Source organism: Furipterus horrens, unplaced genomic scaffold (genome assembly GCF_987537825.1).
Source record: "Furipterus horrens unplaced genomic scaffold, mFurHor1.1.pri manual_scaffold_10, whole genome shotgun sequence".
In the NCBI taxonomy this organism is placed as follows: domain Eukaryota; kingdom Metazoa; phylum Chordata; class Mammalia; order Chiroptera; family Furipteridae; genus Furipterus; species Furipterus horrens.
Genome location: NW_028327180.1, coordinates 39,996,214 through 40,009,415, shown reverse-complemented (window position 1 = coordinate 40,009,415; position 13,202 = coordinate 39,996,214). Strand labels below are relative to the sequence as shown.

Here is a 13,202-nt window from a genome sequence, read left to right as displayed (position 1 = left end):
TCTTTGTTATATGCCCTTGGAAAGGCCTTTTCCCTGAGCCTGTTTTTTCTCCACAACATTGGGAGGATCTGAGACACTGGGCTGATTCACTCATTCAGTAAGTGTTTGTTAGGTACCTGTTCTGTGGTTCAGTGACCCAGCAGTGCCCAGGCGAGACTCAGCCCAGACCCTCTGATGCCCACTGATCAGAAGGCAGACAGTAAATGCCAATGGCTCAATACACAGGAAGAGTTCTCTCGGTGGCAGATTCCATTGTCGGGGGAACAGGGAGATGTGGGAGAGACAGACTAATATGGGAAGTGGAGGTGGTTGTGGAGGGTCCATTGTACCTGAGGTGGTGTCAATGTACCTGAGAGCTAATGATGAGATTAAGGTCACCCAGGCAAAAGTCTGGGGATAAGGTGCTCCACACAGAGGGAGCAGGGCCTGCAAAGAGCCTGAAGTGGGCGTCAGCGTGACATTTTCTGAGAAACAAAGAGAAGAGGATGTAGCCTCCACATGGCTTGGCAGTGCTATTAGGCACAGAGCCGGCATGTGGTAATAGTTAGCACACTGTATTAACAATGCTACTCACATCAGTTAGCTACATATATAGCTGTGTCACAAATCACCCCAGAACTTTGTGGCTTAAAATCAACAAATATATATGATCTCACACAATTTCTGAGTGTCAGGCATCTGGGGGCAGAGAGGTGGAGTGATTCTGTCTCGGAGTCTTTAAGGAGGTCACAGTCAAGCTGTCAGTACGGGCTGCATCATCTGAAGACTTGACTGGGGCTGGAGTCGATGGGAGTCCAGGCTCGCTCCCCACATGGCTGGTGGGGGGCAGGTTCAGTTCCTCACCATGTAGGCCTCTCTGCGGAGCTGCTTGCAACATGGTTTACCCCCAACTGCATGACAGAGAAAGAGAGTGGCTAAGAAGAAAGCCAGTGTGTTTTCTAACGTAATGTCATGAGTGGCACCCCATCTGTTCTGCCATCTTCTTTCAGTCACAGATGTCATGTCAGGCACAATGTTGGAAGGACTACCCAAGGTTGTGAATACCAGGGTATGGGTCTCATTGTGTCCAGCTAGGAGGCTGATTACTTTTCTTTCAAACATGTGTTGAGCACCCACTGACTTCCAGTCAGTGGACCCAGAACTTTCCATACATTAACATAACTCAGTTCCCTGAAACAATCCCATAAGCAGGCTTCTTATTACCATAACAAGCAGTGTAGTTTAGGGTTAGGCACACAACCTCTGGAGCCAGGCTGGTTGGGTTCAAATCCCAGCTCTGTCACTCACTGGCTACATGACTTTGCGCAAGTGACTTCACCTCTCTGGCTCATTTTCTTCATTTGCAAATGAGGGAGATTCTAGCATCTACCTCTAGGATGACCCCAGCAAAATGTCAGCTGCTGTCCTCTTGCAGAGGAGGAAACAGGTTGGGGGAGGTGACACGTCTTGCCCAAGGTCCCCTTGTTATGATAGGTCATGGTGGTCTTTGAAGGCGGGGTGTCAGGGCTGCTTCCCAGGGCTTCCCCCTCTCTGGTGGTCACATATGTTTCATGCTTCCCACAGGTCTGCTCCGGTAATTCCCTTGAGTCTGGTATGGTGTGAGCAGGTAGGGGACACCGGGCGTGCAGGAAGGCAGGCGTGGAACATGCCTCCACCCACTGGCACTTCTGCCATCGGAGGCCGCACCCATCTTGCCCATGGCCTGCACGGGCCCATCACTCTCCAGTGCCTTTGACATTCTAAGCACAGCAGGCCAGAACAAGCTCCTGCATCTTAAGCACAAGCTGAAGACCCTGCGCCCAGGCTGGCAGGGGGCAGACCTCCTGCATGCCATGGTGCTCCTGACCCTGGGCCAGGAGACCGAGGCCAGGATCTCCCTAGAGGCCCTGAAGACAGATGCGGTGGCCCGGCTTGTGGCCTGCCAGTGGGCCGGCATGGTCAGCAGTGCTGAGGCCACAGAGGAGCCCCCAGACATGCCCTGGGCTGTTGCCCGGCTGTACCACCTGCTCACCGAGGAGAAGCTATGCCCAGCCGCAATGAGGGATGTGGCCTACCGGGCAGCCCTCCAGGCTTTCAGCTCCAGGGATGACCCTCAGCTCAGAGAGCTCCAAGAGGAGGCCCGGGAACGGTGTGGGTGGGACATCATCAGGGACCATGGGGACTTCCAGCCTCTCCATTCTGCTCTGGGCTGCCTCCCGCCATCCTCCGCATCGCTGTCCAAGACTCGCAGCCTTCCTCAGCCCATCGAGGACCCCTTGGGCTGGAGCAGAGGATGCTCCCTGAGATCCACCGGCACCCCGGCCTCCCTGGCCAGCAACTTGGAAATTAGCCAGTCTCCCACCATGGTCCTTCTTAGCCAGCCTCACAGCCCAGGTGGGCCCAGCAAGCTGTGTGATGAGCCCCCAGTGCACGAGCCTATCCCCACAGGCCACCAGGAGCCTGAGGAGATGAGCTGGCCTATGTCAGGAGACATGGCTGACATGCAGGTGCCACCAAATAGCCGAGGCCCCGGGCTTCCTGAGGTGGCCTCAGATGCAAATCCTGCTGGCCTGCCCAACCCCTCTGAAGCTCCAGACACGAGCACCCACTACCCGGTGGAATGTACGGAAGTGTCACCAGCCCCCAAATCTCTGCCCTCACCCTCCAGAAACACCTGCCCTGTCAAGGGCCAGATGCCACTACAAATTCACATAGAAGATACCACGTCCCAGACAGCCCATTCATGCCCACCAACAACCTCAGCCCCAAAGACATCCCCTCCCTACCCTTCTCTGTCGACTCCTTGTTCGGCTCACCCTGCCTCCTTGAATCCATGTGCCCCTTCTCCTGAGTTAGAGTCATCAGAGCAGAAATTCTATAACTTTGTGGTCTTACACGCCAAGGCAGATGAGCACATTGCCCTGCGTGTCCGGGAGAAGTTCGAGGCCCTGGGTGTGTCCGACGGGGCCACCTTCTGCGAGGATTTCCAGGTGCCTGGGCGCAATAAGCTGAGCTGCCTGCAGGATGCCATAGAGCACTCCGCCTTCACTATCCTGCTGCTCACTGCCAACTTCGACTGTTGTCTGAGCCTGCACCAGGTGAGCCATTCGCTCATGAACAGCCTCACACGGCAAGGGTGGCGAGACTCCGTGGTCCCTTTCCTGCCCCTGGAGAGCTCTCTGGCCCAGCTCAGCCCTGACACGTCCAGGCTGCTCAACAGCCTGGTGTGGCTGGACGAGCGCTCTGAGATCTTTGCCAGGAAGGTAGTCAACACCTTCAAGCCCCAGGAGCTGCGGACTCGCAAGGCCAACTGGAGGAAGGAACAGGAAGCTCGGGCCCTGCGGGAGCAGCGCCAACACCTGGAGGGCGAGCGGCAGCAGGTAGCAGCGTTGAATGCTGCATACTCAGCCTACCTCCAGACCTACTTGTCCTGGCAGACACAGATGGAGCAGCTCCAGGTAGCTTTCGGGAACCACATGACATTTGGGACTCAGTTGCCCTATGGGGGCCAGGGGCCCCTAGGGGCCCCACCATCCTTTCCTACCTGGCCTGGCCATCAGCCACCAACCCTGCCTCCACGTCTGGCTGGCACCCCCAGCCCAGTCTTCCCACAGCCTCCAGCCTCCCCACAAGCCTCACCTGTACTCCCTCAGAGCCCGGGGCTGCAGCCCCTCATCATCCACCATGCACAGATGGTACAGTTGGGCCTCAACAACCACATGTGGAACCAAAGAGGGACCCAGATGCCTGAGGACAAGACACAGGAAGCAGAACGACCAAGTGATGAAGACTTATGACCTTGACCTTCAGACCCCCTTGGGCTGGACCTTGAAGAGCCCCCATCTCCAGGGGGGTGCAGAGGAAAATGGGGTCATCTGCTATTTTCACGACATTGCTGGGGACACCTTCATGTCTCAGGAAATTGTGCAAAATGGGCCCCAATGACTTTATGGCTCTTGGGAAGGGGCCAGAATTAGATTTGGTGTTTACAATCTTTCTGGATGGTAGTGGTGGGGAATGGACTAGGGAATATTAGGATGGCGTTTTAATTATAATAAATATGTATTGAATGCTTCTCTAGCACCATTCTTCTCTGGGAAAAGGGCTGGGCAATTTGTTAAAATAAAAATACACCTACTGTACCCAAAAAAGGGAAACTGAAGAGAAGCTCGCTTCTCCATGAATGGCATGAACCAGAAATTCCCCATAGTTGTTCATTTCACTGGTCAGAATATAGTCACAGGGCTCCTCTCTGGCTGCAAGGGTAACTGGGAAATGCAGTCTTCTATAGACCATGTGCTGTGCTAAAAGTAGTTCTAATACGATATTTAGCAGTTTCTGCTGCAGCTCTTTTGGTGGGTCATGGGGAGTCTGCCTTCCTGCGTTCACTAAGGCTGGGCTTAGATCCCACTGTATGATTTTCAGCAAGTGTCTTCAGCTCTCTGAGCCTCTGCTTTCTCAGAAGTGGGTTTATGATTCCAGTGTTTCAAGGTCACCAGTAAATTGTTCCATGACACTGAAACACCAGGGACAGTGTAAGGGCTTATTAGCTGTGCATGCCCAGCAGGGAGGGGATTCAAGAAGAATAGAATTAATTGTTGAGCGCTCACCGCTTAATGATTCTGGAGGCTTTAAATATCTAAACATATTTTAGTCTCCCAAAATGACCCCTGAGGTAGAAGCTTCTGGGTTGGGCACATTGTACAGATGGGGAAAACTGAGTCCCCAAGAGGTGAGTTCTGGTCCTGAAAGTGCTGAGTTGGAACTGGGGAGATTACAATGGAAGAAGCCAAACTTCCAAGGGAGAGATGATGGGAGGGCCTAGCAGGTCCTCTTCACCCAACTGTCTGATCTGAACTTTTACTTTGCATGCTCTTTCCTCCAGCACCTGCTCCACCACCCCCCACCCCCACCCCAGCCCCACTCCAGGGGCAGGCCTGGTGTGACTCACCCAGCCTGTCATTCTTCACTTGCTTTTAGTGGCTGACTCAGATTTTGTCAGGGCTCTGCTCCCAGCCTCCCAGCCACGATGATGAAGTGAAACCTGGGGGAGGGAATCCTGAGATTAGATTCCAAGGTGGGGTAGCATAGGGCAGGGTTTGGGAGATACCCTGTAGTAACTGGACAGTGGCAATGAATATTTGCTTATCTGACCAACATTTCTGAGTGCCTGTCAGGATTTTCCCAGGCAGTGGGGTGTTGTAGGGGTGGATGTCATTACTCCTTGCTCTCTTTTCAGTTGGAGGTGGAGGAGGGGAAACAGTGAATGACTCAACAAATAATGAAGCTAAGATAACAGGGCCAGGTAATGGGACTATCTCAGGAGAGAGACCTTTGACTCAGGTGCCAGAGAGGGGCCTCTCTGAGGAAGTGGTGTTGGAGCCAAGCCCTGGAAGAAGGGAAGGAACTGGCCATAGAAAGAACTGGGTGGGATGGGGTGGGGATGATCTGGGCAGAGGAAACAGCCAGTGTAAAGGTCCTGGGGTAAGGCCATGTTTGGCCTTTTGGAGGAATAGCTAGGAGGCCTCTGTGGTTGGAGGAGAGTGAGGGAGGGAGAAGGTGAGAGCTTGGAGAGGCAGGTTGTATAGGGCCTTCTGGACCACATGGAAGACTTGGGTTCTCTGCCTCGCCCCCACCTCCACCTGTTAAGGGAGGTGAGAGCCCTGGAGGGCTGTGGGCTGAGAAGAGCCAGTACCTGACTCAAATGCTCTCTGGTGGCTGCTTTGGGAAGGACAAACGGAGCCAGGGAAATAGGGCAGATGGGCTTCTGTCATCCTCTCAACAGCCCCAGGAGCTGGAGACTACCGTTGTCCCCAATTTACAGATGAGGAAACTGAGGCCCAGAGAGGTGAAGTTACTTTTACAAGGTCACACAACACATAAGTAGCCTTCAAGGGCACGAGAAAGCCAGGGTTCTCTACTGGATTCTAGCTCATACAGAGACTGCACAGCCTGTTAATTCATTGCCTTGACTTTCAAGTTCTTGGAGATATCCTTGTTAATGTCATTATTTGTTAATTTGTGGTTTCTCCACCACACTCTGGACACCCTGAGAGGGCTGGGGACAGATGTATCTTGGTCACTGTGGTGTTTTCAGAAGCCAGTACAGGGCATGGCACATAATTAAGTGCTTGGTAACTGAGTTATTTTGATAAACAATTACTGGGCACCTGCCTGTGTGAGCCTGTGGAGGACTCTGGGGACACAGACCTGTTACCTGTGAGTAAGGAGAATGTGGATTCATCTATCCACTATCCAACCAAAATTTGTTGAGGGCCTACTGTGTGCAGGCCCTGTAGGCACAATGATGACTGAGTAGTTACCCCAGAGGTGACCCGGGACACCCCCGTTCTATCTTTTCAGTGTGCATGGCCCAGTGCCAGAGACAGAGACTGTTACGGGGTAATTAGAGCTGTGATGGAGAAGTCTAGGGGCTGCTAGACCTCAAAGGGGACTGTTGGCCAGCTCGGGGGAATTGAGAAGCTTCTGGAAGGAGAGGGTAAGCTGAGACCTGAGGAATGAGCCATAGGTTGGGAAAAGTGTTCCTGGAAGTGGGTAGAGCATGGCAAAAGCCTGCAGTAGAGACCACATAGGATACGGCAACTCCAGGCACAGGGGCAGCCACAGTTTCCCAGAGTTCGGGGCTCAGCTATAATTCCTGCTGCCCTGGCACCCCCTGGTGGCCACCACCAGCTCTGTGCCCACGTGGGCTTGGGTATTTCCAGGGGAAGTCCCATGGCCCCTCTTGGCCAAATAGACTTAAAGAAAAACAGAAAATTTTTCTTGAAATTTTTCTCCTTTAAAAACTGTGAAGTACGAATAAATAATAGATAATTTGGTTCTTTGGAGGGAAATAGCTGTGTCCTGCTCAGAATGTCTTTCTGAGATAGTGTACAAATGTTCTCCGACCCTCTGGGCCCAGATGGTGGTGCTTTGTCCAGTGTCTCAGCATATGCACAGCTGTGGCTTGGCTTGGGAAGAACAGGGGGAGGGGAAGTGGGCTGCATTTGAATCTCACAAATATATGTCTCCAGTGCAGCCTGATTATCCCACTGCCTAGAAGACACAGAGATGACAGATCTACCCCCACCCCACTGCCTCCCCAACAATCAATGTAGCACTGCACACAAACATGCAATCAACAGATGTATATTTAAAATTATTTTCTGTTGAACAAGGATTACATTCCCATGGTTCAAAATTCAAAAGGCGCCAAAGAGGAATCTGGGTAAAGCTGCCCTCCTTTCCCTAACCTCAGCCACCCACTTCTGCATTCCATAGACCTGACTGATTTGTATTCAATCCCTGGCCCCCCACAGTGTGTTCTCCCTGAAGCAGCCAGAGGACACGTCTGAGCACCCAAGTCAGGTCCTGTTCCCCCTCCCCCTCTGCCTACAGTCCTCCAGGGCTCCCACCTCCCTTACCCAGGATAAAAGCACAAGCTCTCCTAGAGGCCCACAAAGCCCTGCATGACCTACCCCCACCCTCTCCCTGCCCCCTCACCTCCTCCTCTCTCCCCCTTGCTCACTCCAGGCCAGCCACACAGACAAGGCCTGGTCCTGCCCCGGGGCCTTCACACAGGCTGTTCCCTCTGCTCAGAATGCCCTTCCACCAAAAATCTCCATAGCTCACCTCCAGATCTTTGCTCAAATGTCACCCTCTCAATGGGGGGCTTCTCTGAGTATACAATTTGAAATTTATTTACAATCTCACCCACTGGATCTCCCTGACTTGGCTCTATAAGTTGTGTATTCATTGGCCACATTGTCATCCATCTTCTTCATGAGAATGTGAATTCTGTCTGTTGACTTCACTGCTGGATACCAGTGTCTGGCACAAAGCAGGTGCTAATACATGAATTTGAATTACTGTTTAAGGCTGTGTTTATCTTTAAAACAGCTTCTTGATTTTATGTTCCCTTCTTGCCTGCTGGCAGGCAGTCCATTCATTCTGTCATCCAACCATTCATTCATTAAACAGTATGTAATGAGCACGTACTGTATGCCAGGGATGGTTTCAGATTCCGGGGACACTGTTGACTAAAGTAGACTCTGTGGGGGAGCTCACAGCTTTGTAGGGAAGTCAGACATAAGACTAAGTGGTTGCAACTTGGGTAGTCCTGGGTGTGACGGGGCACATAGAAGTTCCTGGAGGGGCAGTCCAGGGAGGAAAGGTTACAGCCCAGGCAAAGGCCGTGTTGGGAGGGAACCTGGTGCCTCTGAGGGACAGAGAGGAGCCGGTGTGGTTGACTTGGGTATGTAACCTGTGTCTCCCTAGGTTGGAGAACAGGATGTTTCCTTTGTGGGGACCCAGGTGCAGTGATGAGCACTCAGCGCCACCAGGTGGTGCTGACGGGCAGTGTTTCTGGTCTCGCCCCCTGCCAGGGCTGGGTGGGGGAATCCTCTAAGCCAAGAGAACCCTAAGGGGCAGGGACCCCCAGAGTGCAGAGTTCCAAGCCACACCAACAGCCAACAGCCCCCTCTCCCAGCATACAGCCTCCTTAACACAGCATCCATATAAATCTCCCCCATTAACTTGGTCTTTGGAAATCATTCAGTCTAATGCTGTTGGGGACCATGGGCCCGAGAGGGCAGCCACATGCCTGAAGTCACAGAGCAGGTCCTACCCCTGCCCAGTCTACACAGTGTCTCCTCCCAGCCCGAGTGCTCCTGGGTGGGATCTTTTATTTTTAACCTGGTCAGTGGACACAGCCTTATTATAGCTCTGGGAGGCGCCCAGGGTTTCCAATTTCCAAGGGAAGTTAAAAAAATTGTTTTCTTCTCAAGAAAAGGAGCTGCTTGAGACCTCTCAGGGGCCTGGCCCAATCGCCTCTCCTCCTCAAGGCTCCCCTGGGGTTCCTCAGACCCCTCACCGGGCTCTGGGCCACCCTATAAACCCTGTCCCCTCCTGACCCTGGGCTTTGGTGGCCAGCAGGCTTTGGGAGTGGGGTGGGGTGGGGTTGTGCCTGACCCCCATCCCTTGCTGGGTCTCAGAGTCTCCTTTTGTCATATGGAGCTGTGATGCTCTTTGGCATCCTCCTGCTGATCCCCAAACTTTGCTTACCTGTCTACAGTCCTCATGATCTTTGCCAGCCATTTGCCCTGTCATTACGTTGTTTTTTTTTTTTTCCTATTCTTTGAGCCGTGTGATAATTTTCCTTAAGCAGGCTTTAAAATGAAACTTTTTCTGGCCCTGGTGATGTTACACAACCTTGCGACTATACTAAAAGCCAATGGATTGTATACTTTACAATGGTAAATTTTATATTAGTAAAAAAATTGTATAAAAATACAAATTTGTCTTTATTTTGAACTTTAGGTCATCTGCAGTATTAACATCTGTGAACTCACATGTTTGGTGGAGCTAGCTACAGTTTGTTTCTTAAGACACATTCAAGTAAATACATAACTAAATATTTTACAACTTCATCCATGTATTAAGGTACAAATGGGCATGCAGACAGTAGGTGCCCTATAACTACGAAAGCTCTACTGAGCTCTTACTGTGTGCCAGGATGTTTTCCTGAGTAAACTCACTTAATCCTTCATACGACACCAGGAGGCAGCTGCTACCATTACCCCATTTTACAGATGAGGACACTGAGGCACAGGGAGGGGAAATGATGGTCCCAAGCTCATGTGGCTTGTGTCCTAACCACCACTCCACACTGCCCAATGAGCATGCCCATTTTCTGAAAGCGGAAAATGGACTACATCAGAGAAACGATGTCAAGTTGGTGGCCTTAAAAACATAGAATTAAAAAAAACAAACAGCTTTTGTCAATAAAACCTTATTTACAAAAAGGAGGCTGGATTTGGCCCATGGGCCAGAGTTTGCAGACTCCTGCGACAGATCACTGATTCTCCATTTTTCTCTCTTCTAAACATTTAAAGCTATACATTTCTCTCTAACACTGCTTTACCTGCTGTATTCCACACATTTATATGTTGTGTTTTATGCTCAGTTCAAAATATTTTCTAGTTTTCTTTATGATTTCTTCTTTGACTGAAGCTGGGGTCACAGCTGCCCACCCACCTATGTTACCTACTAGTCCCAGATGATGCCTGAATTTGAGGTCCTTTTAAAAGTCAATGCTAAGCCACTTCAGCAGCTCAAAAGCTTACCTTCCCCGGGACTGACAGCCTTCAATTAGTCAACAAATACTCATTGAGCACCCACTCTGTGCCAAGCATTTTCCTGGGTATGGTGTATACAGTGATGAACAAGGCAGCTACGTAGGACTCCCGTGCGGCCCTAGAGCCACCTAGAGTCCAGAACTCTGCTCCATTTCTCTCCAGCCCATTCAACAGCCCCACCATCCATCTACCTACTGGCTCTGGCTCGAAATATAGGAGTACTTTTTTTTCCTTATGCTCACCCAAGGACATGCTTATCGATTTTAGAGAAAGGGGAAGGGAGGGAGAAAAAGAGGGAGAAGAACATCTATGTGAAAGAGAAACATTGATCGGCTGCCTCTCGTATGTGCCCTGGCTGAGAACCAAACCAACAACCTAGGCATGTGCACCGACTGGGAATCGAACCTGCGACCTTTCCATTTACAGGATGCTCCAACCAAGCCACACTGACCAGAGCTAGGAGTACATTTTTGACTTTTCTCAATTCCCATTCTCCAAATCAGATCATCATCTCTTGCCAGCCCAACTCTAAAGTAGGTCTAACAAGTCCACTTGTCCCCACCCATGGCATGACTTGGTCCACAACCTTCTCCCCATTGCTCACTGGGGCACCTGCATAGCTTCCCCACACCATAGTCTCTAGATCCACCCAAAGCCATTCCTCCAGTCTCACCCACAGCAAAATCAAAATTAAATCAGAAATCAGGTCACTCCTCTCCTCAGCTTGAAACTGTCACAACTGCCTATCTCCCAAAGCATAAAACCCACACAGCTCACTCGGGCCTAAAGGCCCTGCACCATCTGCCTGCATCACCCAGCTCCTCCAGCTCTCCCTGTTACTCTGATATGGCCACATAGGCCTCCTCCCTCTTCTTAGAAGGAGCCATGTGAGTTCATTTATTCATTCAACAAGCACTTAAATAGCTACTATGTGTCAGAGAGGGAGAAAGACAAGGAAACATAGATTGATTGCCTTTGTACCTGGCTTGCAACCCAGGCATGTGCCCTGGCTGGGAATCGAACGAGAGACCTGTTGGGTTCGCAGGCTGGTGCTCAATCCACTGAGCCACACCAACCAGGACATCGGGCCTTCTTTTCGGTACCGGGAACAAAGCAAAGAATGAGCTTAAGTAGGTGACATTCTAACGGAGGGGCACAACAAAGGAAGCACATGAAGAAGATAATTATAGGAGTTAATGTTATAAGGGTTGAGAAGGAAATACACAAAGAGGATGCGGTGGAGGATGGCTGAGGCTGTGCCTTTGATGATCTGGGAGGGCTTCCCAAAGGAAGTGGTATTATACCAAGATCATTGCTTGATGGGCTTTCAGTAGGCGACATTAGGGCACAGGGCAGGGTTGGAGGGAGGACTGCCCTGGGGGATTTGAGAATGTCTTGTTCAACGTCTCTTTTGTGACCTACAAAAACCACAGGTGCTGCGGTCAGGGGAGGGAATCTCTCTCCCTCAGCCCTGCAAGAAGGGTGGTACTGCCCAAATTTGGGCTGAGAATTGCCTAACACATGTGACAACCACTGGATGAAAACCACCCTCTGTCCAGTCCTCACACAATCTCCCATAGGAATTCACACCCCCCACCCACCCTTTCTCCAAGCACATGGAGTTAGTGACCAGCTGTGCCAGCAGCCCCAGGGGCTGGTCATCTTACCTTTCCAGCCTGTGATGTGATTTGGAGCTGTGCTATCTTTAACTTCAGGCCAGGACACTCCGCTCCCCTCCCATAAACACTGCTCAAATGACAGTGCTGGAATCCTGTGGTGGCAACGGGCTCTGTGTGTGGCCAAGCCATCAGGGCCTGCTCCCAGTGTCCCCTGCTGCTGCCCCAAGTAGTCCAAGGACTGGAATTCTGGAAGTTGGGAAGCATTCATCCATTTACTCACTCAACCCATGGGAGCTAAGGTCATGGCCATGATTAAGACAGACCCTCACAGGGCTCTGGAAGGTCTGAGAAAGGCATTAAGCAAGTACATGAGCAAATGAGCAGAATTTCAGGCCCTGACTTCAGTTCTGTGGAGACAGAAAGTAAGGTGGGAATTGACAGTGAGTAGGGGTAGTGACTTCCACTGATGAGGTGGGATGCATGCTTTCCAGCTGAGTTTGAGCAAACGCCTACTCCTCTCTGAGCCTCAGTTTGCTCAACTACCAATGAAGTGGGTCATTATCCTGGCTATGTGGCCTTGGGTAGGCCACTTGGCCTCTCTGAGTTTGTTTCTTCACTGATAAGTTACAGGTAGTAATTTTATGATTGCTTTTTGTTTTTGCTCTCCTCCATGGAGCCTGTTCCATTTTACAGCACCGTACTTTCACTTGGGGTAGATGTTTTGGGGATGCAGGCTCCTCCTCCAGCCCCCATTTCTGGGCTCCTGATTGATCCAATCCAAGTGAACCTTAGGACTTGGCAAAAAGATGCTGTCCATTCTGTTGGCTGCCATCTCAGGGCACCTGCAGGAACCAGGTAATTCCTAACAGTTTTCAGCTGCTGAAACAAACCTCACCTGAACCTGCCTGAGCTCTTTTGAGATGGCTTTCACCAGGAAGTCTGAGCTTGTCAAGCATTTGACACAGATCAGCTTTCCTCTTTGGTGAGCCTCCTAACACCTCTTACAAGCCTCAAAATAGGAGTAACACCTACTTGACAGGACTGTTGTGAGCAGTTAATGAGGTGGCCCGCTTAAGCATGTAGAATGGTGCCAGCATACAGTCAGGGCTCAATAAATGCTTTTGCTGCTGTTATGTGTCTCCCAGAAGAACATGGCTCTGAGAAATCAGCCGATGTGAAATCCACTTCTTTAAGGCAAGGATATGTTCATGCTGTAGCTGACTGGGTGTTAGCTGTCGTGGGGGGGGGGGGGGGGGCGCAGATCTGGGTGGAAGGGGGGCAAAAGCATAAAACCTGGGACAACTGTAATAACATAAATATATATATATTTTAAGTTGTGCCCTGGCTGGTGTGGCTCAGTGGACTGAGCATTGACCTGTGAACCAAAAGGCTGTCAGTGTGATTCCCTGGCACATGCCCAGGTTGCGGGCCAAGCCCCCACTTGGAGGCATGCAAGAGATGACTGATT

The 13,202-nt window shown here is 51.1% G+C and overlaps 1 protein-coding gene and 1 long non-coding RNA gene across 2 annotated transcripts; one reads left to right on the top strand and one right to left on the bottom strand.

Annotated features, from left to right (window-relative positions):
- Window positions 1-627: 627 nt before the first annotated feature.
- On the bottom strand, window positions 628-12,954 carry LOC149999718 (uncharacterized). The gene is made up of 3 exons (XR_016513528.1): window positions 11,783-12,954; window positions 4,931-5,023; window positions 628-890 (listed from the first exon to the last, which is right to left on the bottom strand). It is a non-coding gene; the product is annotated as an uncharacterized LOC149999718 (long non-coding RNA).
- On the top strand, window positions 1,528-4,054 carry TICAM1 (TIR domain containing adaptor molecule 1). The gene has a single exon (XM_090289408.1). It carries the CDS (start codon window positions 1,698-1,700, stop codon window positions 3,774-3,776), a length of 2,079 nt encoding a protein of 692 aa, XP_090145534.1. The 5' UTR covers window positions 1,528-1,697; the 3' UTR covers window positions 3,777-4,054.
- Window positions 12,955-13,202: the final 248 nt, after the last annotated feature.

Bases quoted from the DNA above. Each gene is read 5' to 3' on its own strand.
- TICAM1 (XM_090289408.1), top strand. From the start codon at position 1,698: ATGGCCTGCACGGGCCCATCACTCTCCAGTGCCTTTGACATTCTAAGC.